The sequence below is a fragment of the Felis catus genome, chromosome B1 (genome assembly GCF_018350175.1).
Source record: "Felis catus isolate Fca126 chromosome B1, F.catus_Fca126_mat1.0, whole genome shotgun sequence".
Classification (NCBI taxonomy): Eukaryota; Metazoa; Chordata; class Mammalia; order Carnivora; family Felidae; genus Felis; species Felis catus.
The window spans coordinates 171,787,915-171,815,374 of record NC_058371.1 but is presented as its reverse complement, the minus strand read 5'-3'; the positions used below and the strand labels follow the sequence as shown (position 1 = coordinate 171,815,374).

The window sequence follows — 27,460 nt, the reverse complement described above, 5'->3', positions numbered from 1 at the left end:
GCAGGGGAGGGGGCAGAGAGAGTGAGAGACAGAATCCCAAGCAGCCTCCATGTTGTCAGCACAAAGCACAATGTGGGGCTTGAACTCACAAACTGAGATCATGACCTGAGCTGAGATCATGAGTTGGACACTTCACCGACTGAGTCACCCAGGCACCACAAATGTTTATTTTTGAGAGAGAAAGAGCACAGGTGTGCATGAGTGGGGGCAATGTGCACAAGGTGGGCAAGGGCAGACAGAGAGGGGGACAGAAGATCTGAAGTGGGCTCAGCACTGACAGCAGAGCCTGATGCGGGGTTCAAACTCACAAACTGAGAGATCACAACCTGAGCCAAAGTCACACGCTTAACTGACTAAACCACCTAGGTACCCCTCTATGTTTGAACTTACTGAGCAGCTGCCAAACTGTTTTCCAAAGCAGCTTCATCATTTTATATTCCCACCAGCAATATATGAGGGTAACAATTTTTTGACGTCTTCTCCCACTCATCTTTTTTATTATAGCCATACCAGTGGGTATAAAGTGGTGTTTCATTGTGAATATATATATAAATATTCCCATCTCCACAAAAAATTGCCTTATGCCCCGTGTGGTCAATCTCCTTTTTCCACACTAGCAATTACTGATCTGGTTTCTGTCACTGTAATTTTACCTTTTCTAGAATTTCACGTATTTTGTGTCTGACATCTTTTATGTGACATAATTCTCTTGAGATTCCTCCACATTCTTGCACAGAATCAATAGTTTGTTCCTTTCTAATGCTGAGAAGTATTACATTGTATGGATTTATCACAGTATGTTTATCTAATTACCAACAGATGAACTTTAGAGTATTTCTAGTTTAAAGATATAAATAAAGCTGCTACAAGCAATTAACTTGAAGTCTTTACGGGAATTTAGGTTTTCTTTTTTTGTAGGCAAATATCTAGTACTGGGATTCCTGAGTTGTATGGTAATATTATATGTATACTTAATGTTACAGCAAACTATCTCCTGTATCACCAACACTTGGTTCAGCCAGTCTGAAATATCACCAATACTTGGTATGGACGGTATCTTTGATTTCAGCCATTCAAATGGGTATGTAGTGGTTTCTCCCTGAAATTTGAATTTCTATTTCCCTAATGAGTAATAATGTTGGTTGTCTTTTCCTGTGCTTATTTCCTATTTGTATATCTTATTTGGTGAAGTCTGTTCAAATCTGTCCCCTTTTTTTAAATTGGATCATTTATTGAGTAGTATGCTTAACTTAATGAGTTACCCAGGTGCTCCATCATTGTTTATGCTTTTTATGTCCTATTTAAGATATCTTGCTTACCCAGTATTTTGCTCTACAAGTTTTAGCTCTGACATATATTAAAAACAAAAGTTATTTCCAATTTGAGAAGAATATCTGAAGTATGCTTTCTATTTGGAGGAAATCCTGTAAAATGATACATGAATTTAACAAGATTACAAATGTGTTTGAAAAAATTTATGAGTGTATCTAATTATTTTTAAGAGGTTGTGCATGCATTTATTTAATAAGTATTTACTGACCACCTATTATGTGCCAAGTCTTAGGGTCTATCCTGGAAATACAGTGCAAAACAATACAGTGCATCATCTCTGCCTTCATTATAATGTGGGTGGATCATCATTATGAGTCAATAAGCTGTAAGAGACCCAAGTCTTAAAACCAGGACCGCAGTCCTTTCTCTTATAAAAGTATTTTCGTTTCTAAATTAGAGAAATAATACATACTCCATATGCTTCATAGGGGTATCATGAAGCAAAAGATTATCACCAATTCAAGTGTCTGTTCAAAATTGTTTGGGAAGTCTTCTATGTGTCTCTTTCTCTTTTAATTTGTATAACAACTGTTATAAATCTTCACCATTCTAACTCAGGTCTAAATTCTTCCACTGAGCAGACTACTTATATTACTTTTAACCTGACAGAGAATAAAGGAGGCCATGAGTGAAAACTAATTTTCTATACCCTATCTTCTAAATTCCTCTAATTTGTATCTATCATTTTTTCATATCATGGAGAAGATTTTCTTCTTTCTGCTCCTCTTCTTTAGGGATGTTGCATTATCATAATTCTACAACCCTTCCCCCATCTTCAGCCTCTCTTCTTTTCTATTAGCACCTCTCAAAGGTACTTAAATATTCAAAATTTCTTCATTAAAAACAACAAAAGACTCTTCCTCAGGCTTACTCTCTTTCCATTATCTAATTTTTCTCTTTAACATTTTATAGCTAAACTGTCCACAGTGGCTGTCCTACATCCCAATTTACCTCCTAAAGCAGAGTTTGGAAGTGTAACAAGTTATTTATCCCTTGGATTTTCTCCTATCTCAAGGCTGCAGAGTGGACCCTATTAGGATCCTGTTGAGCTAAGTCAATCACCTCTGGGTTTGAGCAGTCTTCTCTGCTCAATTTTTATCATTTTCTCTGTGTACCATGATGTGGATGTTGGGAAGGGCTAGCTTATGCTCTTCTCAATCCTTGGTAAACTGGGCTTGCCCCTGATACTCCAAAGAAACTATCCTAGCCATAGGGCCTTTTTTTCTTTTTCTAAATCCAATGGATGATTTTTAGTATCTATTTTACTTCTGGATAGCATCTGACCTCTCCAACTTTTAGTCCCTCTTTAGCTTCTGTGTTACCACTCTTTCCTGATTTTCCATTTAAAAATTTTTAAAAAAATGTTTATCTATTCTTGAGAGAGACAGAGACAGAGTGTGAGTTGTGGAGGGTCAGAGAGAGAGGGAGGCACAGAATCTGACGCAGGGCTCGAACTCACAAACTGTGAGATCATGACCCGAGTTGAAGTCGGATGCTTAACCAACTGAGCCACCCAGGTGCCCCCTGATTTTCCACTTTTGACCACGCCTCCTTAAAAACAATTTTTTTTTTTTTAAATTGAAGAACTGACATACAATCTTATATTAGTTTCAGGGGTAGAGGAGGGTGACTTGATATTTATAAACATGAAATGGTCACAATAAGTCTAGTTACCATCTGTCACCATACTATATTGTCAAATTTTTAAAAAATTTAATGAATTCCTGATCTTGTAGCCAACCTCTTAATTAATTTTCCTTAGGATTCAGTCTTCAACCTTTCTCTTTTAAAATTTTACCCTCTCCCTGCAGGTAAAATTTTACTCCTCTCTCCCACTATTACAATCACTACTTCACTTTCAACCACTATCTATGGATAAATAACTAACTGGAGCACACATATGTGTATTTGTATAAACACACAAGTCTGGGGAAAATATACTAAAGAAAAATTGGTTATATTTAGGATGATTTTCTACTATCCTCATTCTTTTCTTCCAAAATCCTTCATTATGGTTAAAGCACATACTACTTTCTAACTACTTCTTAATTGCCTTTGTTTTTGTCTATTTATTCTTCCTAGAATAGCTACTAAAGTTCATTTGGTAATTACTATGTGCGAGGCACTGTGCTAAGTGTTTTATATATCCATGTTATTTAAGCCTCTCAACAATTCCAGTTGTTATTTTATTGCTGTGTATTGTTATTGTATTGTAAATGTATTATTATCCTTATTTTAAAGGTGAGGAAATTAAAGCTCAGAGTAACTTAAATAATCTACCCAAGGACACAGGGCTAGTGGCCTGTTCTTCTGCAATCTCCACCTGACTACTCTCCATAATTCCTACTGATCTTTCACTACCCATTTTATGTGTCATCTATTTCAGAACCTGCTCTAATAACAAGTTCATCCCACACAATTTGGGTTAAATAACTATCCTTCCCTAGTTACCCAATGTATTTTACAAATTGCTCCATTAAATGTGTGTTAAATGAAGAAACAAACCCTTTATTCACAATAGTCCATAAAGATTTGGTTACACAGAAAGAATATTATATGACATATTTCTCATTAAAATAAACTAGAATTTTGCATGAAAGTAGTCTCTCAGAAACCCTAACAATAAGTTGATTTCTCTGAGCCCAAACATGATGCTACTGAAAAAGCAGTGTTTGGTCTGTTAAGACTGGAGATCAACCACTAGCTTTACTATAATTTACTAAAGTAATGAAACCCTGTGAAGCCTCATGGAGACAAAGAGCAAATGCCATTATACGTATCTTTCAAAGTCAATATGCAAAGGCAAGAGTACTATCTACATGTACTATATCCTGATTTACCCCATTAAAATCAAATGGCATAGAGCAAAGGACACTGACATCAAAAATAATAAATGTGTTTAATAAATGTGTTGGTGGGAATATAAATATATGGTATAGCCACTGTGGAAAATAGTAGGGAGGTTCCTCAAAAAATTAAAAACAGAAATATATGGTCCAGTAATTCCACTACTGGGTATTTCAAATGAAAACACTAATTTAAAAAGATATATGTATCCCTATGTTTACTGCATTTTTTATAATAGTCAAGACATGGAAGCAACCTAAGTGTCCAATGGCAGTTGAACGGATAAAGATGTGGTATGTGTATGTATGTATGTGTACACACAGGAATAATATGCAGCAATAACAAGGGATAAGGTCTTGTCATTTGCAACCACATGGATGGACCTAGATGATATTATGCTAAGTGAAATAAGTCAGAGAAAGACAAGTATGATTTATGATATTTTTGATTTACTCATGTAGAATGTAAAAAAAAAACCAAATGAATAAACAAACTAAAAGCAGAATCAGACCTATAAAAACAGAGAACTGATGGTTGCAAGAGGGAAGGGGGATGGGCAAAAGGGGTGAAGAGGAGTGGAAGATATAGGCAGGCTTCTAGCTATGGAATACATCATCGGAATAAAAGGTACAGTGCAGGAGATATAATTAATGATACTGTAACAGCGTTGTATGGTGACAGATGGTAGTTATATTTGTGGTGAGCCATAGCATATGGTATAGAGATGCCAAATCACTATGCTGTACACCTGAAACTAATTAACATTGTGTTTGAAATATACCCAAATAAAAAAAATTAAAACAGAGGTGCCTGGGTGGCTCAGTTGGTTAAGTGCCTGACTCTTGATCTCAGCTCAGGTCTTGACTCAGGATCGTGGATTCAAGCCCTTGCACTGGGCTCTGCATTGGGTGAAAAGCCAATTAAAAAATAAATAAGTAAAAACAAAAAAATTAAAATAAAATTACTTCCATCCTTTGGAAAAATAAAATAAATCTAGGGTTTTTGTCATTACCCAGCTGTGAACAAACCACTTACTCTCTGAAAACCTTACTTTTCTAAGCTCCAACTCTTAATTTCAGTTCAGGTCATGATCTTGTGGTTGGTGAGTTCGAGCCCCATGTCAAGCTCTCTGCTGTCAGTGCAGAGCCCATTTCGGATCCTCTGTCCTCCTCTCTCTTTGCACCTACCCCACTCACTCACTCTCTCAAAAATAAACAAACATTAAAAAAAAAGAGAAAAAGGTAGACAGACATTGCTGTTATAAGCTGAACTGTGTACCCCCAAATTAAATGTTGGAGTCTAATCTACAGTACCTGATAATGTGAGTATATTTGAAAGTAGGGTCTTAACACAGATAATTAAGGTAAAATGAGGTGAAATGTGTGAGCCATTATTCAATATAATTATTGTTCTTATAGGAAGGGAAGATTAGGACACAGATAAAGTAAGACCCTATAAGGAGACAGTGAGAGGAGGCCATCTGCAAGTCAAGAAGAGAGGCTTCAGAAGAGATCAAACTTGATGGCACCTTGATCTTTGACTTGTGGCCTCCAGAACTGTGAGAAAATTAATTTCAGTTGTTAAAGTCACTTAGTCTGTGGTATTTTGTTATGGCAGCCCTAGAAAACCAATACAACTGGCATTTCAATACAACCAAAGCAGTAATTCACATACAGTGAAATAACTAATAGCTAGAATCAGGTCTCCTAATCCAAAGCTATTTAAAAAGAAAACCAATAAAGGTTGCCTGGGTGGCTCAGTTGGTTAAGCATCCGATTCTGGCTCAGGTCATGATCTCGTGGTTCGTGAGTTGGAGCCCCACGTTGGGCTCTGTGCTGACAGCTCGGAGCCTGGGGCTCCGCTTCAGATTCTGTGTCTCCCTCTTTCTCTCAAAAATAAATAAACATTAAAAAAAAGAGAGAGAGAGAAGAGAGAGAACCAATAAAAACAAAAGAAAACAGAGAGAGAGAACCAGTAAGTACTATATAGTGACCCAACATGAAAAGGAAGATATACAGCTTGTCTATAGGAAAAATGATTAGTGCAAGGGAAAAGTATTCACAGAAGTTTACAACAGAAATCATCAGAAACAACTGAAATGCATGAAATTATGGAAAACACTTAATAAAAAACAATAGCTGTTAATGTCTATTGTGCCAGGCTTCTTAGTTTTTATGTTATCTCTAATTCTGACAATCATATGACAAGGAGATGTTATACACATATTAAAGTTAAAAATAAAATTAAGAATTCAGATAGATTACCAGGCTTCTTCAAAGACACAAACTGGTATGTAGCAGACACATGCTGTGACACCAGATTAGTCTAATGGCAACTTGTTCTCTTTTCAAAATACTATTCTGTTTTCACATATCTCAACTGAACAATGATACAATACGTTGATACAATATACACAATGTTGTGTGGCCATCAAAATGGCTAAGAAAACTCAAAGATTGACTGACAGCCTATAGATTTAAAAATTTCTTCTTTTTCCATATTTTGCGTTCTAGGGTTTTCTTTGATGAGCACAGATAGGCTAAAAATAAAACACAAGAACTCTAAAAAAATTAAAATCATTGAAGTAAGTCAAAGACTAGAAAATGAGTAAGCCCTTCTTTCAACTTGAATGATATATTAAAAAGGTATAGAGGGAGACTTTTTAGGTTTTCTTAGGGACCCAGAATTTAAACTTACCACACTGTGGTTTCAGACCATATTCTATTTTTGAGTGAATAGATTTCCTGACTTACCTTATGGCTTCTGAATCAATGTGCACAGGTGCGATTCTTTCCAACAGAAATTTGACCATCTCTAGAAAAGGGTTTGTTGGCTGCTTAGGATTTGCAAGTTTTCGAGCTATTTCTCTCTATAGAAGGGAAAGATTTTACCATAAGTATGATTCACATTCATATTTTTCAAAATAAAAGTGACTATAGGTATCAAAAGCATTTAAAGATTTAAAACCAGCAGAATCTGCTTTAGACTTGACTAAATTTCTGCTTTAGACCCTGACTAGAATTATATACTCATTAGGTTATCACTGCAAAATCTATACTGTGGAGGACAGAAAGGGGATAACATTGTGTGATTTATGCCTTTTATCCTATATTTCTCCCATGAAATTATTGCTTAGTAAACAATCTTTTTTAATGCTCTTTCAAAAAGTTAACAATTAATACTTTCATGGGTATCTTTTATTAGTTTATTTCATAATTTGACAGAATATTATGCTTTCAGTTAATGATTTGTCTTTTTAAAGAGGGGGAGATTCATAAGTATATAATTATTTATAAAATTTTTAGTTCTGGAAAAACATAGGTGATTCCAAAGATGGTGGCATTACATCAAATAGTTCCTACAAAGAAAACATGTTATTGCTGGAGTTTCTAAAGAATATATTGGGACTTTATTAGAGAGCCTGATTCTCCCAAAGACAAGGTTAAATTCACAAAGTGCTGGGCACTGGGGGAAGAAGTTTAATCACAAATTTAATCAACACAATTTAATCAACATTTAATGAATATTTCTGAATAAATATAAATTTTGGGTGAGAAGATAATGCATATTAAAAGTATATCCCAAACTATAAAGCAGTAACAAATAATAGTCACTTTATATGTTTTTTCATAAAAAACATAAAAAAAATATATATTCAGGGGACAAGGGAAAAATGAAACAATTTCTATAATTTCAGTGATATCTTGACACAAGTTAATTTTATAAAGACAATATTAAATTGGATACCATCCATGTTTCTCATTAGAGTGTAAGTCTCGGGAAAACTTATTAGTCATTAAGAGATGCTTGATTTATTTTGCAAACTATAATTAACTTAGCAAAACTTTAGCATTTGAGAAAATAAAAATACTTTAGTCAGTGTTCAGTCCTTACATACTTTGCTCTAACCCACAGGTATACATTTTAAATCTGAATTTAAGTACAGTTACTATCTTTTGAAATCAAATTTGTTTTGTGCAGGTCTCCCCAAAAGGGGACTTTTTTTTTTATCCCTAACATAAAATTTAATTGCTTTAACCTAAAATAAAGTCAGTAATCATTTAATAACAAATAAGCCTACTGGAAAAATGCTAGGCAAACTATAGTAGTCAGTACCCTGGAATAGGTTACTAAAAAAGAAAAAAAAACTAGGCATTAAGAGAGACAGTTATGGTACTAGAGACAAGCATAGAAAAAATAAAGGAAATGCTAAAGGGAAAAAGAATAATTCACAATTATATAAACCTAGTAATAATACCATATAAAATACACCTATGTACATAACAACACTAGATATAATTAACTTTTAAAACCTAATGTTTTTATATTCCAATATAACCTTACATTTAAGTAATCTTTCATAATAATTATTGTATGTGATAATCTTAAGTGATACTGGGAATATGCAGCAAGCCAAATTAGTGTGCGGCAACAAAAACCAACTAGTTTGTAGCTTTGTTTTCTTTATGCAATTAAGAAAAAAAAAAAAACACACACACACCCACACATACTTCCAATGCACAAACAGAAACATCTAAGACCAACAAGAAGTTTCATAACTGACAAAGCTTCAAACAGAAGTAATCATATGCAATCATTTTAGGAAATGACAGCAGAATGAATAAAGAAAATGAATTCTTTCTGCATCTCTGACAATGTTTCCAAAATTTCTCATCAACTATGCTAACACTGCAGATTGATACTATTACTGATACATATTTACTAGTCACAGAAATTGTTTAGTATATTAAATATGCACTCTTAAAGAATGTCAAACAAATAAATAGTCCCTATTCTCAACAAGCTTATAATTTTTTAATCCTGTTATTATAACACTAAAGAGCTTAAAAATTCTGCATTTATGTATCTTTTGTTCTTCATACTTTTCCTTTCTCATTTTGACAATAAAAAATATAAATGTTAAAAAAATTGTACTCTTTCACATACACAGTAAGTATCTCCTCTCATATACTTTGCTGTTTTCCTAATCAAAATGTCTCCTAGATTTAACATTATCAATTTTCACAGCTGGAATCAGTAAACTAGATAAAGCATAATTTCTCACAAGAGGCAGCTTCTAAAGGTTTAACTTTCATGATTCAGTGACCTGTTCTTTTCAGTTCCTAAACGTAATTCCAATGTGTGTGTATGGAGGGCAGGGCGGACTTCCCAATCAACAAGCAATTCTCCAAACACCAGCAGGGTGTCCTACAATTCAACTCAATTCCGACACTGTCTATCCAAGATAGGATTGGTTCCCACAGGTTAAGGGTTCAGTCTTAAGGGACTGCCTCCCACCCCTGCCCCTGCCCCTGCCCCTGCCCAGGTATAACCCCAGGTAGTTACCTATACTTCCGACCAACTGGCTGTAAATCTAGGTTCCCATAACCTCCTCCTTCCTTGGGTCTGATTAACTTGCTAGAGTAGTTCATGTAACTCAGAGCAATATTTTACTTACCAGATTACTATAAAAGGATGTATAACTAAGGAATAGTCAGATGAAAGAGATGCATAGGGCAAAGTATGTGGAAAGGACAGGGAGCTTCCATTCCTTCTGTGAGTCTGTCACTCTCCCCAAATCTCTACATGTCCACCAACCCGGAAGCTCTCTGAACTTTGTCTTTTTTAGTTTTTATGGAGGATTCAATACATAGGTTGATTGATCAAATCATTGGCCATTAGTGACTGACCTCAGTTTCCCACCCTCTTATCATGTAATTGGCTCCAGAGGCAACCAGTCCCCATCCTTAGGCCTAGTTGCTAAAGACACCACATTAACATAACAAAAGACAACTACGTGGCTTTCTGCACTTCGGTAACTTAAAGGGTTTTTACTTCTGTACCAGAAATGGGGGACAAAGACCAAATATATATTTACTATAAATCACATCACCCCTGTATATCATTCTAACTATAGAAAGATTAAATTAAAAGAAAACAGGAAACATTTGATGATTGTTACTAAATAGCATGCATTAGCATCTCTCTCCCTTTCCATTCTTTTCTTTACCTCCTCCAGGAACTATACCAACCAGTCTTGAATTCCAGACTTCTAAACACAACTGCTGAGAGGCCACACATCGTTATCTTTTTCTATCCCTCCAATATCTTCTCCGATATCCAGTTACTGAGGCTAGAAATACAGCCAGTCATTCTTGATGTAGTGGTCTAATCCCTACTTACATAATTGTTAAGATTCAATTCAGGAACCACTTATTCTCGAATAAGCTATTCCAATTTCCACCCTGGCCTGGAATGGGGGCTGTTCCTTTGTGTTACAAAGGACATGATTCTTTCAGGATACTTACCACGCTATATTCTCTATTGAAATATTTGCCTGCCTCTGTCACCTAAACTACAACCTCAGTGAGAGACTATGTATAATACAATTTACTAAATTATGCAGTGCATTATAATGGTGTAGGCTTGATCAAGGGACAACCCAAAATTTGGCCTTCAGAAGATACAATGCATATTCAGATAACCCTGTAGAAGGGTTTTTTAAGGTGTGATCTGTGAAGTACTCTAGCAGAATCACTTTGAGACCGTTAAAAAGATGGAGAAAAAAAAAAAAAGATGGAGATTTGTGATCCCTTTCCACTTATTTTAAGAATTGCCAGTGTTTGTCATGTATATGTAGTACCACAAAAATTACCATTTATTTACATCTTATGGGGTAGCGCAAGGGTCTTATTTTAAGTCATACACAAAAATTCATTCCATCTTACTCTAACAATCTCATGAGGTTGATAATATTTATAGATGAAGAAAAGGAGGCTCAGAAATACTGAGTAACTCACTAACAGTCACAATGGTAGTAAATGGTATAGCTGGAATTTAAACCTAGGACTGTCTCAAATGCTCCATTAATAAGCTTCCTGGAAAATCTTGAAATTTAGGAGCCATGGTCATGCTAGAGCATCAAATAGCAAGCAGAGCTCATGCTATAGCAAATATGTGATCCTTCTCTAGAATAAAGGTGTGGAAACTCAATACCTGAAGTCCAAAGGGAAAGCAAACCTGAACAGCACACACTGCAATACCACTGCTCATCCTCTCTCACTATACCATCGTGTATATATGTATTAAGCCATAGTATGGGTCTATTGTTATTCCTTGCTCAAAGTATTAGATCTCCATTCCTACAAAACTCTTGTTACTGAGTAATGTTCACTTCTTGAGAAGAAGTGATTGTCATTTAGAAAAAAAGGAAGTGGTGATACATACACATTAGTAGGGGATAGAGAGAAATTCTGAGAATGAAAGCTACACAGAATGACAGAAACTAAATTTTGTGTATTTCTTTATTCTTTTCTTCTATTTCAGAATGAAAGCAGCAAGAAAAAAGAATGTGATAATAGAGGATGTATATAACTAATACCAGTAGCCCTGGGGGAGAAGGACAAAAGGATATAGATATTCCGGAAAATGGCAAAAACTAACAGTGGTGTTTTCCTGAGTGTTTAAAGAGTATTATAAATCCTATTTTATACTCAATATACAGATAAGTTAAATAATGTGCTCAGAATACACAATGCTCATGTAAAAGCCAGAAAACAAATTACTGTGAAACCATTCACCAAAGAAAACAAACTAAAAAATGTGAAGAGTCTTCTAGAATAGACTTCTATTAGCTATTCTGTGGACCATTACCTAAAATATCTTCAGAATAATTTCCCCTCCAAAAAAGTATCATCACCTTGCTCTTTCCAGTGCAACTGCAGTCCTCATCTCTACTTTCCTGGTTGCTAAAATCAGGAGCACTGACTGGCTACACTGCATGGCTGTGGTATTCATCCTGAGATATTTTGGTTACAAACATCTGTTTTGCATATACTTTTTGGATTTAGAAACTTTTAAATATTTATGGTCTGACAAATAGAAGGAATTCATGTTATTGCCATTTTTTCAAACTCAAGCTTAATTTCTGTTTCTCTCAGACCAAAAACACCACCTGATTGTTCTTTCTCAAGGTGCACATTTGTTGAGCAGTACTCAGTTTGAACTGGCTCTTCCGGTAAACAATGGAATGTATAGAAAGAACACAATTGTGGACTTATGATAGATCTAGACTCTATCTGAAGCTCAGCCACTATCACCAGATGTAAAATACTGGATAGGAAACCTTAAAATTCAATGTCTTTATTTGTAAAATCAAATGCTTAAACCAACTATTTCTAAGGTCTTTTCAAGCTATTTCATTCTATGATCCAATTACATTAGTTGATGCCCTGCAGGACACAGCACTCGGGAGCTAGAATTCTAAATCTCAAAGAAGTAAATGAAACCTTTAAATGTTTTCGGCAAACCACTCATTCAGAAGTGCAAAGGTTGAGGGAGTCTGGGTGGTTGGTATATCCATATTCCCAGACCCAAAAGAAGAGTCCACTGTTCTCTTCCCTAACTTGGCTTCCCCTCATCTTTTCCTAATTCCTGGTCTTTTTAGATCCACTTAGTGACCCAGTATCCCTAGAATGAATAAAAAATACCTACACCATGCTTTCATACCATTTCTTATACACATGTATCATAGTCCTCATCCCTTTATTACATAATTATCCCACTCTAATTCTTTCTAGAACAAAGTTAGACATAAGTATCTGAAATATTTTTTTCTCTTATTCATCTCTGTAAACCTAATCCCAAACATAGCAGTTGTAATATATGCGCTATACTACAGAAATACAATGTATTTAAATCCTAAAGGGCCATGTATTAGGACTCTCTCTCTCTCCCTCTCTCTCTCTCTCTCTCTCTCTCTCTCTCTCTCTCTCTCTCTCTCTCTCTCTCTCACACACACACACACACACACACACACACACACACACACACAATCTTCTAACGATCCTGTGAGGTTTTCACACATAGATGAGAAAAATGAGGCTACAAAATATTGAACTTACTAAAGGTCACACTGGTAGTAAATGGTATAGGTGAAATTCAAACACAAAACTCATAAAATGCTGAATAAAAAAATGGATGAAGTTCTTTCCTGATATTTTCAATGAATACTGGTTTTCTATAAAATAAAGAATCCAGGAATAGAATGAAGACAAAAGCCTAAATGGGAAATTACCTTCTCTATAAATGCATATATGACAATGTGACTGTTGCTAAGTTATTGACAAGGGTTATCTCCATCCTAATACAGAAATGAAGAAAATGTATGCACACACAAGGATTTAGAAAGTTCTATTTACATTAACAAATGTCTACTAAATGCAAAGCATACTGTCTTGCTCAATTCCTAGGACCAATCTCCCTAGCTTAGTTCTCTAGTGTTTTCCCTGGAATTTGGCTGAACACTGGTGAGACAACTAAGCTGATCACAGATATACTCCTGAGTAATTTAGAGCTCACATTATAGTTAAATTAACACAAATAATTTATGTAAGGCAGGTTTTAATGAAATATAAATTTCAATAAGCAAAGCTAAAAGAACAAATGTACGAGTATAATTTACTAACCACACAAACATCTGCCTGTTTGCAAGAACAGGTTGGACTGATTAATAACTCCAACTGAGACCGCAATTTCTCATCATCACCGAGAACCTGGTTAAATTTCTTCACAAAATCTTGTGCTTTCCCAGGGTCAGGCAAATTCTCTATAAAAATGAAAGAGAATCAGTATTATAAAAGAAAAACTACTCTGCTAAACTAAGAGCAAGCTCTCTTAAAAATTATGCTGAATTATTTTCTCTTAATTGGTATTAAATTGTCCCATTGGGTAAGTTATTTGACTGTTTTGATGTTTATTATGTTATATATGGAATGAATAAGCAAACTCACTTGCTATGGTCATCAGTTTTCCAAACATGGCAGAACAGTTAGCCTCTGACTGAAATTTAAAACAAAAAGAAGTCATATGAACAAATTTCTGTAAGAAAATCCAAACTCAGTATTATACATTTTTTAAAATTAAAAAAAAAAAAAAAAATCATCACAAACCAGCCACCAGAAAATCTATACCAGAAGTTGGTAAAAATTGTGGAGTAGCAACAACTATTAAGTCAGGACACACAGAAGGAAAGGTGATGTCAGAAGGAAGGTATTTAAAAATTTAAAAAGGAATATACAATTTCCATAGAGAAAACATCTTGCCAGAAGATTGAACTGAAGATAACTGAAACAATTATCATACCAAAATTACTGTGAAACCATACATCAAAGAATATTAACTAAAAATGTGAATAGGAAAAAAAAATTCTTCCTGAATAGTTCTATTATCTATTTTACGACCTATTATTAAAATAACCTCAAAACAAACAAACAAACAAACAAAAACAACTCAGAAAATCACCTCCTTTCCAAAAAGTACTTCTGGTGCTCGCTTCAGCAGCACATATACAAAAAGTACTTCCGTATTGTCCAACACAATGAAGTATGAAATTTGAGTAATTTGGATCAGAAATTGGTAAACTATGGTCCTACAGACCATCTGTTTTTATTAAAGGTTTGCTGAAACACACACTGTTTATTTACATACTGTCTATGACTGCTTTTGCAATTCTGTAAAGGCAGAGTTGAGAAGTTCACCAAGACTTTATGGCTGGCAAAGCCTAAAATTTTACAACCTCATCAGTTACAAAAAAAGTTTGCCAACCCTTGCTTTAGCATCAATAGATCTTTGAAGGGTCTCTGTCTATGATTCCCTAGTTAAGAACACCTATTCTAGCAACACATTGAGAAATATATTAAGAAATTATTCAAGTTTCTTTCCCCCATCTTCCAGAAAACATTGGGCAGAATTTTTTTGTTAATTTGACTTTGGCATATTTATAGGATTGGCACTGGATTTGATACTGACTCTATATTGAAGGACCAAAAAATCATGGAGTAAAAAAAAAAAAAACATGACTTTATATAGAATTTTATCTTGAGACTTAATTCTAATTATTTGAAAATTGATGAACTATGTATAAATGCTTAGTATCTAAAGTGATAAACTAGACATCACCATTTCTTTGCTCATGCTAGAAAATAAAATTTTGTTATATTCATTTACAGTGAAAATTTTGTTTAGAAAACTACAGAAATTATGTGTAACTGACATTTGGAAAATACTCAAAATACTTTTTGCTTGCTTCATTATATGTAACTAGAGAAAAACTGAATAATGACCATAACAAACTATTAATTTAAACAAATCATGAACCTACTGTAGGTTGCTTGTGCAAATCCAATAGTTCTCGTACATGACTTCTGAGCATGTTCTGACACTTCCACATTTCATTGAGAGCTCTGTTAATGAAGTTATAAGCATGAAAAAGAGATAACGTAATATAACAATTATGGTAACTACTCAACCATCCTACTTTTCTTGTTGCCTTGTATAAATACACCATGCTTGTATATCTACCTAAAATTTTAAGCACCAGCACTGACATTTATTTATTAGGATTAAGACAGGTTAAAATTTTTTTTAAACATTTATTTATTTTAGAGAGAGACAGAGACAGAGTAGAGGATGGGCAGAGAGAGAGGGAAGAGAGAATCCTAAGCAGGCTCTGCTCTCTGTGCTCCACTCTGAATGCAGAGCCTAATGTGGGGCTCAAACCTACAACCCGGGAGACCATGACTCGAGCCAAAATCAAGACTGATGGCTCATGACTGAGCTACCCAGGCGCCCCAAGACAGGTTAGTTTAAAATGGTAAACGTAAACCTTCTTATGAGAGAAAATATTTGAGAAGTTTAGGAGGATGAAAAAAATCTTTCCAGGTAAATGAAGGGACTGAAAGACATTCTAAGCAGAGATAGCTAGAATGTTCTGGCATAAAAGATAAAATGTCATCAAAATGCCTGCAACAAAGGAAACTTAAAAAAAATTTACAGATTTGGAACACAGACTATGAATGGAGTAGTATCAGGAAGCTGGAACATACTGTAGAAAAGGATCAGATTGTAAAGGCTTTTCATGGCAAGCTAAGACATATGTATGAAAGGCTGGAAAAATGAACTTCTTAGAAATGATGTAGATTCAAGGAACCAAATTTAACTTGAGTGTGTTTACTCTAGACTACTCTCCCTATGAAAGCAGATTTTCTTCTCTCACAAACACAGTCTATAATTCCAGGTGTCTAGAGGACCTCTGAGATATTAGTCTATCTTGGAGTATTGTTTGCCAATATTCTGAAATATAAACAGAGACTAAACCTTAGGCCAGGGATTTACTATCTACAGTGAGCATTAGGAATCACTCACAAATTAAAAACAAATGATGGCTAATGCCTCCTTACACGATGCACTAAGGATACTACGTTACTTCTGTAGAATTTCTGCTGAAAATGTATAAACTTAATCTAATAATGAGGAAACACTAGATGAACCCAAATTGAGGGAATATTCTACAAAATAACTGGACTGGACTATGCAATACTCTTCCCTAGTCATCAAAGTCCTAAAAGACAAAGAAAGAGAGCAATGGCTTCAAGTTAAGAGACCAGACACATGACAACCAAATGCAATCTGTAATACTAGAAAGGGGGGGGGAAAAAAACCCATAAAGCACATTAATGAGACAACTGAGGAAATTTAAATACATATTAGATTAGACAATAATATTGTATCAATGCTAAATCTCTTGATTTGTCAAGAATACTCTGGTTATATCCTATTCTTAGGGAATATACATTGAAATATTTAGGGGTAACGGGATCTAATGTCTGCAAATTACTCTCAGATGGTTCAGAAGAAAATATTTATGTAGGGATAAAGAAAAAGTATATGCAAATGGCAAATGATAAAGCAAATGATGAATCTGGGTATAAGGACATCATAATGCTCTGTACTATTCCTGCAGTCTTTCTGTAAATTTGAAATTATATGAAAGTTAAAAGATAAATATACAAAATATACACATATTGTAATAAACACACACACACACACACACACACACACACACACACACACACACACACACACACACACACACACACGCTGAGGTTCTTTTCAGAAGAACCAGGTATCTCAACAACAGGACTTATTTACTTTTTAAAAAGCTTTATTACAGTGGAGTGACCACATATCCCAGTGGCCTAGGACAGTTAAAGTTTATATCAACTGCCTGATCAAAAATATTAATAGTGCCTTTCAGTCTCAAAAATATCCCAGTTCAGACTACCAATCATATGGTCATTCTACATAGAGGTGATCTGGAAATACTCTCTTGCTAAAGAAGTAGTACTTAGTTCTTAGACATAGTATTGTAAAGCTCCAATAGTTTAATTCAGACTCCAGTCAACAGGCAGACAAAAGTAATTTTGACATGGGGATTTCTTTGAATCCCTGAAACAATATATACATTACGGACTCAGGTGCCAAAATACTATCTATGTACATAGGAATATTTTTGCTTTTAAATTTACCTGAACTTGTGAAATTTTTCTCTATAAATATTTACCTGAGGTTCCTGATTCAACTAGAAGAAGCAACAACCCCATCAACAACAATTAGATAAGGTGAAGTAATTTTATAAAATCTTTACTCCAAACATTCATTTAAAAAGTAACTTACTTGACAGCATTTGGATCCAAACTAGCATATAAATAATATAAGCATTTCATTCTCTCTTCTGTTTCCAGGTTGTGGGGGACAAGATACTGAGCAAAGATTTTCTCTACCAACAGTCTATGAAACAAAAAATACCCACCAATAATATAATTATTCTATTTTTTAGAAGCAACAGGCATTTTATATTTTAACCATCTTATGCAAAAATATCAGACCTATACGTGCAAATGGTGATGCCTATATGCGCAAATACAATGGAAAATATTATTATGTGACTGGTTCCTTTTCTTGGAGTACAGTTGTGGGTTGGGTTTTTTTTTTTTTTTTTTTTTTTTTGAGCAATCTCTATGCCCAACATAGGGCTCAACCCATGAGATCAAGTTGCATGCTCTACCAACTGAGCCAGGCAGGTACCGTGGACTAGTTATTTTTAAACTTACAGCTAGTTGCGATCTGTGACTTTACTTTTTGTCAGTGTGGAACATTTGTTCTAAAAGGGTCATACATTACTCCTAAACACAAGGTGCTAGGCTGTTCCACCTATTCTTCTTCATCAGTCCTGATCTATAATAGTAAATTACTTAACACTACATATAAAGCTAACAATCAAGAACAGCTAATTGTCAAAAACAAAAACATTAACTTCCTCTAGTTATAGTTCAACTCTTTCCCCGTGGTGTCATTACATAAAATCAGAAGGATCTTCCTTCATATTGCTTCCTGAAAAGTTAGCTTTTCCTGGGCACATCTGATCTCTCTTCTCTCCACAGTCTAAATTCCTTACCAATACTGCAATAACTTTCTTGCTAAGCTTATATTTATTATTCAATATCACTGGAATAAGAAAATACAAGAGATCCTCATTTATCAATGAAATGCACAGCCAATGATACCAAAGCAGTCAGTCTAATGCAACAAAACATTCCAAGTATTCTGCAAAAGCCAAAATCATCACTGCAATTCAAAACAGAATTACAAGTAAAACTTGAAAAATGAAAACAACCTAAGTCCTTATCACTAGAAAAAAAATTTGTAACTAAGTTGCCATATCGTGATCTTTTCCCAGTATATACAAATATAGAATGTTATACACACCTGAAACTAGTATGCTATGTATCAATTATACCTCAATAAAAAAAAACACCACAGTACTAACTCCATTAATATTTACAGTGTTTCAAAAAAGGAAGCATAACAACTAGCAGTTACTGAATAGTGCTGTATTGCCAGGCATTGGGCTAGGGAGCTCTATGTTCATTTTTTATTTAATCTACATTACAATCTTGTAAGGAAAGCTTTATTATTACTCCTTTTTTTAGATAAAACCAAGATATACAGAAGACGGTTGTGCAAAGACACACGTCTAATAAGGGGCAAAATGAACATCTGGCCTCTGGTCTGACTCTGAAGCCCGTGTCTATTTCATTAATTATGCTACTTGACAATTATTGCTAGTCTTATTTGAATATAGTATGTATAAATACAATAAAGTGATTTCTAAATTTAGAAATAATTATAAAAGAGAAGTAAATTTTGTTAAAAAAATTAAAAGCATTTTTATATTCAACCATTCTACCAACATATTAGACTCACTTGTCATCGATGCTATTCTGATAATAAATATGCAAAAGCTTGTCCTTTATCCAGCTGACTTTCTCTGCAGCTTCTTTTCCTGCTTCACCATGAAGACAGTATTTCTTATAAAGCTGAGCAAGACCCATCATAGCTTCTTTTCTTACTCGCCACTAAAAAGTATAGTTTATTGAATGAGTGAGATACCAAACTTTAGAATGCTAATCTGTAAAAAATTGCCATTTCTTCAACTAGGTTGTACAATCAGACTTACATGTATATAAACCAGCACAATATTTATTTTCCTAAGCAACAAATTGCTTTACCAACACTGAACAGGTTCTTATTTATAAATCTGACTACTTTAAAAGTTGTCTAATGCAAATACTACTACATCAACCTACCAATTTTATTTCCCTCACAGCCAAGCCATCAGTGGTAAATCTTACAGAAGACTTCATTAGATTCTGTCTTAAAAAATGTGCCCAAGTTTTAGAAGTGATTAAAAGGTAAAAGAGAAAGTGTGTGATTTACTCTGCAACCAAAAGCCCTATCATCTGGAATGCTGTATCCTAATTAAATTTCTTTTGTTATTAACTCAGAATAAGAAGAGCAAAATTTAATATCAAGATCTTAGAATTACAAAGTTGGAAAGTACCTTAGCGATCATCTTAAGTGAACTTCCTTACTTTATAGATTGAATGGGCAAATGATTTACCTAGCCACATACTACTAGTTACTGGAAGACTCTTTGGGACTTCTAGAGACTGGAACGGTTTACTAGGAGGAAAGAAAGGTAGTAGGAGGAAGGTAGATAAAAAAGGAGACTATAAAAACCTACAGTTAGAACCATGATAGTGAGATGTAGTAAAACAAAACCAAACAAAACAAAACCAAACAAAACAGAACCGGAAAAGATATTTATCCCAACAAGTCAGAACGTATTATCTTTGGTTTATTTACATTAATATTTCTTTATAATTTTTTGTACAATTTCCTCATTTTTAGGCTATTTAGTAGATGAATGAAACTCTGTCCCCATACAACAAGTAATGAATGTCGTGTGACATTTCTCACATGAAACCAAAGAATGTAAGCAGTGAAATCTAAAGATTAAGTCCTGTCCTCACATTTTATAGAGGAGAAAACAAATTTCAGAAAGGCTACACCCAGGGCCATCTAATTTATTACACCAAAATCCAGGTCCTAAAATGTCTAGTAGATGCTATATGACCATACCATGCACCCTCAGGAAGATTAATTTATTTAACTCCTTCGGAAAGTATAAACATTTACAGAAGCTGGAGCGAAATGTTACTAAAAGGAGGAAATAACACAAATGGTAATACCTTAAATCAAGTGTGTGTATGGGGGTGGGGAGAGAGTTACCAGCTAATCACTAGGTAGGGTATCATTTCATTTAAATTAAAGCCAAGAGAAAAACTTGTTCAAAGTTAGAATTACTGATACAGTTGAATATGTTCAACAGTGCCCACTTTACATATTTGCCTCCTCTATTTTAAAAGAAAGAATAGCTCTTGCTATATTTCATATCCAAGAAATGTAGTTTTACTCTGAAATTATTACTAAATGACACTGGTTTCAGGAGGACAGTGTGTTTTAAACTATGCATCAAATAAAATAGCACATTGCAAAGGCAACCTCTGTTAAAGATGTTAGTAAGAAGCATGTCTAATCAGCCTGCCTTGCATGTCTGTCTCTTGCTTATAGTTGACACTATTCCTTAGGAACCACTTTTGTTGTTCTTAGTACTACTCTTATCAACCCATGTTTTTAACTGTAACCAGAGAGAGGAAATCACCCAAAAAAGTAACTAAAGAACTATCATTTCTGCCCTTAGCTTAGCAAAACAATACAGAAATATCATTTTCATATAAAGTAACATATTCTTTTAATTCAATGAGTGATAGACCCAGCTAAGTTTATATAACATGTCAATTTTGAAAATGCTAACTATAAGAAAAAAAAAATAGGTGATCAATCACTATTCTTTTGAAACTCATCATATAAGTGAAAAGGTAAAATAAAACTTTAATTGAGCTGCTCTTTTTTATAAAGGTAGGCTAGAAGACAAACCCATGCCTAATATCTGAAAAGCTATAGAACCCAATGTATTCATTTGTAAAGGTAATTAAAAGATACACAGAAAACATAAAAATTTTTAGATTTTTACTTAGTACTGTATTGATTTGAACTTCACACATAAAAGTTTTAGGTATACTAGGAATAATTCCTATTGTATTTAACAAACACTTTAAATATAGCAAATTACAAAAGAATAAAATTCCTCAGATTTTACCCGTTTATCCAGTGTTCTTTCCCTTACAAAGCCAAGTAGCTGATCATTCACTAAGGCAAGGTCTCTTTTGGCAGCTGTTATTATAGTAACAATGACATCATGACGAATTGCTTCTTCTGGATCATGTGATCTAACTTTCAAATATTCTGTAATATAAGAAAAAAACTAAAGCTAAATGTTAGCTATGATATTTGTCATGTTCAGAATGACAGAAAAAAACCAATGCTTTATGTTTTTATCCATACCAAAACAATGTTTGTAAAATGTGGCATGAATTAAAATAATTTTATTTTTGAGGAGGCAATACCCTACATAATCACAAAATAAACTAGACCACACTAGGTAGCTATTACTGCAAAGTCACATCTTAATAAAGAATGTATTTTACCTCAACTACTCTGGAAAAGTCAAATCACAAAGCAATATCTGATTTATATAGTTCAAAACTTAAGTTACAATACCTCTTTTTTGGTAAATACCATTTTGATAAAAGCATTTATTTACTAACACCAAATAAGTGAGTTCAAATGCTCTAAGTTCAAGTGAAGAATGAGAAATTCTAGTCTACTCCAGAAGATACTTTCCCACTTACTATTAGATGTTACTATATTTAATTATCACATAGGTATAATGATTTGTGCCAAATCCAATGTCTACTTCCTCAAATTACAATTTCCAAAAAATTCCAAAGGATTACAATATGAAGATTTCAAATATAATTTTATTGTACAAACATAAAATCATTTATAGTTCATGACTGATAGAAATCTGAAATAGTGTCAGAGTTAAAACCTATTCAGAAACTAAATTTAAGATCAAAGCTCCCATCTAAATGTATTTGTGTAATTGCTCCCATATTTGTAACAAATCAGCCAGCTTACCTGTGAGATCCTTTGCTAAATCTGGGTGATTCATTAAACAGTGGCTGGCAAATTTCACACTTTCTAATCTCACAGGAACATGAATGTCATTAAATCTACATGGAAAAAGTTGCTAAAGATTAGTTGTAAAGGCAACATAATTACTGTCAAATAAGGTATATCCACATTATATAAATGGCTGTTAATTATTATGACAGTTAATGGGTTCTGAAGGTAGAATATAAAGAAATACATATTTTCACAAAAACATTTTTGAAAACAGAATGTTTACCACACCAAAACAAACAAAAGTATGAACATATCCCTCAACCCACACTATCTAACTCTGTAGTGCCCCAAATTTAACAGCCTAAAATGATACAAAACAAACAAAAAATAAATATTTAAAACCTAAAAAATCTACATGAAAAAAGTTTATAGAGGGAAAATACTAGGAGGAATAAGAGGTAGAAAGCAAGAGAGCGGCAGATCCAGAAGTTCAAAGATGATTATATAAAATGCTTGTGTCATGCTGCCTTACAACAAAAAAGTTTCAAACCCTCCGATAAACTTGTATTTAAATGCTCTTTTAAAAGGTCTAGTACATTGTAAAATTGCAATAAGTATGAAACACTTCATGTAGATCCACAAATGTAAATAAAGAGTTAAGCTCAGCAATTCTCAAATTTAAAATTTATTATGGGCAATTTAAAAAACATTTATTAATTATAAATAAAGTGATTCTAAAAAGCAAGAAATATTTTTATTTTTGAAGTAATCTCATAAAATAACCAATTAAAGTTATTTAATAAACATTTTACGTCCATGGCCTTTTACTTCCTTAAACAATTTTACTTTAATAAATCGTGCATTTAGGATTTATAATTTTATTTTTAAAATATTTTAAAAATATTTATTCTGAGAGAGAGAGAGAGAGAGAGAGAGAGAGAGCGAGCGAGCACAACTGGGGGGGGATGGGGTGCAGAGAGACAGGGAGAGAGAGAATCCCAAGGCGGCTCCGTGCAGGGGTCGATCTCACAAACCATGAGATCATGAGTTCGACGCTTAATTGACTGAGTCACCCAGGTGCCCCTAGGATTAATGATCTTCTAACTGCCAGAAAAAAATGAAAACATTACCATTTATGATCAGGTAAATTACAAAGTATCAAAACACTTACTGCTAAATATCTAAGGTAAATAATATGGTAAAACTGGTAATACTTCTTTGTTTCTATGAATCAGAGACTGATTATTAGATATAGCAGTGAATGTAAAATTATGAATATAAGAAACTGCTTACAGCTGATTTAGTTTTTACAAGTGATTGTTTTGCTATAAACACTGAGGCAATCACAAGGACAAAAATCACTCTTCTGTTTACTGACAAGTACAGTTGCTTCATTATCTCTAAGTTCTCATAAAATCAAGTTTCATTATTCAAAATAGCATTTAAAGACCTTCAGAATGGTCTGTTCTGGGAAAGTAACTTAAGACTGTCATTATGTCAGTGTCAGAGATTTCTCAGATTTGTTTGTTATACTGTAATATTTAGCTTACAATTATTATAATGAATTTATCTTAACATAATTTCTAAGCCCACCTTCTGAACCAGTTGAATTGATAAATCTAAAATGTTCTCCAGAATACTAACAGTAAAAACTGGCTTTTCATGGTTTGAAGCAAAGCAACATGTACAGGGAATGCAAGAGGGAATCTGATAAATTTCATATTTTTCAACCTTACCATCATGTTGAATAGAATCTAGTAATTCTAGATTCTTGAGAAAGAACATTAAAGGCTATCTGAATTGGGTGCCTGGCTGGCTCAGTTGCTTAAGTGTCCAACTCTTGATTTTGGCTCAGGTCATGATTTCATGGTTCATGAGTTTGAGCCCCACATCTGGCTCCTGCGCTGACAGCACAGAGCTGCTTCGAACTCTCTCTGTCTTTCTCAGCCCCTCCCTGCTTGTGCACTCTCACTCTCTAAAAATAAATAAATAAACTAAAAAAAAAAAAAGCTATCTGAATGAAGAGCAATTATTTTCAATTTCAAAGTCATACAATACCACATTAGTTCACAACATACATCATCCAATTAGATAAGCTACAAACCTAAAAGATAAACACTAGTAAATGAATACATTGCTGGACTGAGGAATGGCATGGCCTGGATCATTATGTCTTCAGTCTCATGATTTAAAAATCTTAAGACTGAACATTTTCAGATGTTGCCTAATGACATTATTTTAGCACAGAAAGATTAAAAAATGTTATGTGGTAAATAAAATAATAAGCATTTCTTCATAAAAAATCTGATCTACAATTTGTTCTCCAAGAAAGACAGCAACATAGACACTAAAAAACAAACGTATCAATTGAAGTTTTGAAATGTATGGTTTTAATCAAGCAGACCATACTGACTGGCCTCTGAAACGTAAAAATTAGAATCCATAGAACTATATGTCCTCTTACCGTCCAAGAAAACATTGCCAAAGAGGACGATTCTGTGTTGCCAAATCAGAATCTTTAGAACCAAACAATTTAGCTAAAAGTCGAACAACAGCTAATCGTTCTTCTCCATCATTGCTCTAAGGAAAAAGAGAAAATAAATGAAGTCAAGGTTTATTCATCAGATTATAGAAAACAACATGATATATTCCCAAGAAGCTACAATTTCCTATTTCTGCTAACAATGATGAGAATTTTAAAATATATGCTCATATGCTCTTATTTACTATGTAGAAATTGATGTGAGTCCATGTTAGATCATTTGGTTCTTTGCTCTTATTTCACACCCCCTACAACTGCTAATTTATGGCCCCTCCAACTGCTTGTTTGCAATCTATAATGTAGAAATATGAAGATAATCATTCAATTCTAACATTCCCTAAGAGTTTGAGAAAAAATTCTGTGAAGGGAAAAGCTGCAAATAATTCCCACCCTAGTAAGGTTTCTTGTAAGAAATCTTTCCTGCCATTTGAGCTCCAGGGTAAACTCATATCAATTAAAATTTTGATATATGAAATTTTAAATGAGGATCCCCTAACTTACTGGAGAACAGGACACTGAAGAATGTCATGATTCAGGAAAACTCATTTTAATGGAAGAGCAAGAATTTTTAGAAGATTTAAAGGTCAGGTGAACTGAACGCTACAAAAAAAAATCAAAACTTAGTTTGAAGTTGTTTTTCGATAAAGGCCTCTAATTTTCTTATCCTAAATCAATATATGCTATGAATTCTGTTCCAGTTTCACTAGTGATGTCACATATTAATAGAAATTAAATTATTCTGAAACCATATGGTATGTGAAACTTTAAAAATCACATATTCATGTGCTCACTTCGTTCGGCAGCACATATACTAAAAATCACATATTCACTAGGAAAACAAAGACAGTAACTAAAAGCAATTGCTAATTTTTTTCAAACATTCAAATTGTTTTTGACTACCAGAAATACCAGCAATACCAGAAATCAAATAAAGAAATATTAATGGAAAAAGATACTACATTAAAAAAATAAAGGCATGGGATATGGTCTTTGTTACGAATGGCTTATCTTTCAGGAATAGGGGTTTTTATGGGTAAGAGAGGCACACTTATCAAACATGTAAAAATGAAAACTATATCAAGCTTTAACATTTATAATCATAAAAATGATTTTCTTGGATGAAGTTTTTCTCAAGCAATGTGACAACAATACAGATTAGAATCTTTAGGTAAGCCCAATCAACTAATCAACATGATTTATTTTTTTAAAGAAAAATCAATCTATCAAATGTCAAAAACTAAAATAAGTAGAAGTTTTATTCTACTGGTAACTACTTCAGTAGTTTAGTGATTACTTCAAATGATGTGACATTTCATATCTATATTTTTAACTACTGAAACTGAATGAAAACTTGCCCCCCTACCTTTTTAAAATTTAAAATATATTCCTTGAGTGAAGTTGGAATATGGTTATAGTTATGGTAAATTTTTTTTGGTGCAAAAATCACTTGGCGTCTCCCTCAGTTACTTTAAGTCCACACAAAGAAACCTAGAAATCTAGTTCTTAATTCCTTCCCACCATCTATCATGGCAATCTTGTTTAAGGATTGAAGAGGTGTCAGTTTTCATATTCAGACTATATGAAGAGATTGAGAGAAAAAATTTTAATGCCTTATACCTAGAAATAATTTGATATGGGAACATCTTTAGGCTGTTGTTAAATTCTTAATATTAAAAAATAAAACAAAACCTTGTTCTTCATGTGGTATTTTCCACATAACAGGGTCTCTTTTTATTTTTTTTATTTATAACCCCCCCCACCCCAAGATATAACAGAGTTTCTTAGAAGCTTGGTACGATGTCCTTTTATACTATAAATAATGAATATTTATAATAAAGACAATATGGACAATTCTTAATTATCATGTACACGTTTTTTAAAAAGTCTAAAATTGGAGTTCTAATCCTAAATCTTTTTATTTTTTTCTAATGCTTATTTTATTTTTGAGAGAGACAGAGCATGAGTGGGAGAGGGGCAGAGAGAGGGAGAACAGAATCTAAAGCAGGTTCCAGGCTCTGAGCTGTCAGCACAGATTCCAGGGCAGGGCTCGAACCCACAAACCGTGATGTGAGATCATGGCCTGAGCTGAAGTTGGACACTTAACCAACTGAGCCACCCAGGTGCCCCTCAAATCTGTTTTAACTGTGTAACTGGGCAAAATACTTCATCTTAAGGTTTTCACTTCAAAAATCAAAACCATAATGTTGGTCCTAACTATACCACAGTTTGATTTAAGGATCAAGTAAGATACTGGATATATAATAAAGCCTTTCAAAAAGTCCAGAATATTAAGCAAATATAAGCTGTTATCTCCTATAGTGTGATTGGGATACGAGATCAAGTGTCAAGTTTTCATATATTTGAGGAGTTATGAATTCCTTGTTGAGTTGGCCATAAAAAAAAGAGTATGCCCTAAGTCATACAGTAAAATTTTTGTCCTTGATCTATACTATGGAAGGTTCATAC

General features: G+C 33.7%; 1 protein-coding gene across 3 annotated transcripts in view; it reads right to left on the bottom strand.

The window, feature by feature from the left end:
* Positions 1-27,460, bottom strand: part of PDS5A (PDS5 cohesin associated factor A) — a 138,003-nt gene that overhangs the window by 54,855 nt on the left and 55,688 nt on the right. For all 3 annotated transcript variants that reach the window (XM_023253188.2, XM_045056453.1, XM_045056452.1), the window contains exons 9-17: positions 24,917-25,032; positions 22,465-22,559; positions 21,584-21,729; positions 19,285-19,436; positions 17,695-17,808; positions 15,341-15,422; positions 13,971-14,019; positions 13,647-13,786; positions 6,933-7,048 (exon numbers count right to left, since the gene is read on the bottom strand). In XM_023253188.2, the coding sequence (XP_023108956.1) occupies positions 6,933-7,048; positions 13,647-13,786; positions 13,971-14,019; positions 15,341-15,422; positions 17,695-17,808; positions 19,285-19,436; positions 21,584-21,729; positions 22,465-22,559; positions 24,917-25,032 (1,010 nt within the window). The remainder of the gene's footprint in view (positions 1-6,932; positions 7,049-13,646; positions 13,787-13,970; positions 14,020-15,340; positions 15,423-17,694; positions 17,809-19,284; positions 19,437-21,583; positions 21,730-22,464; positions 22,560-24,916; positions 25,033-27,460) is intronic.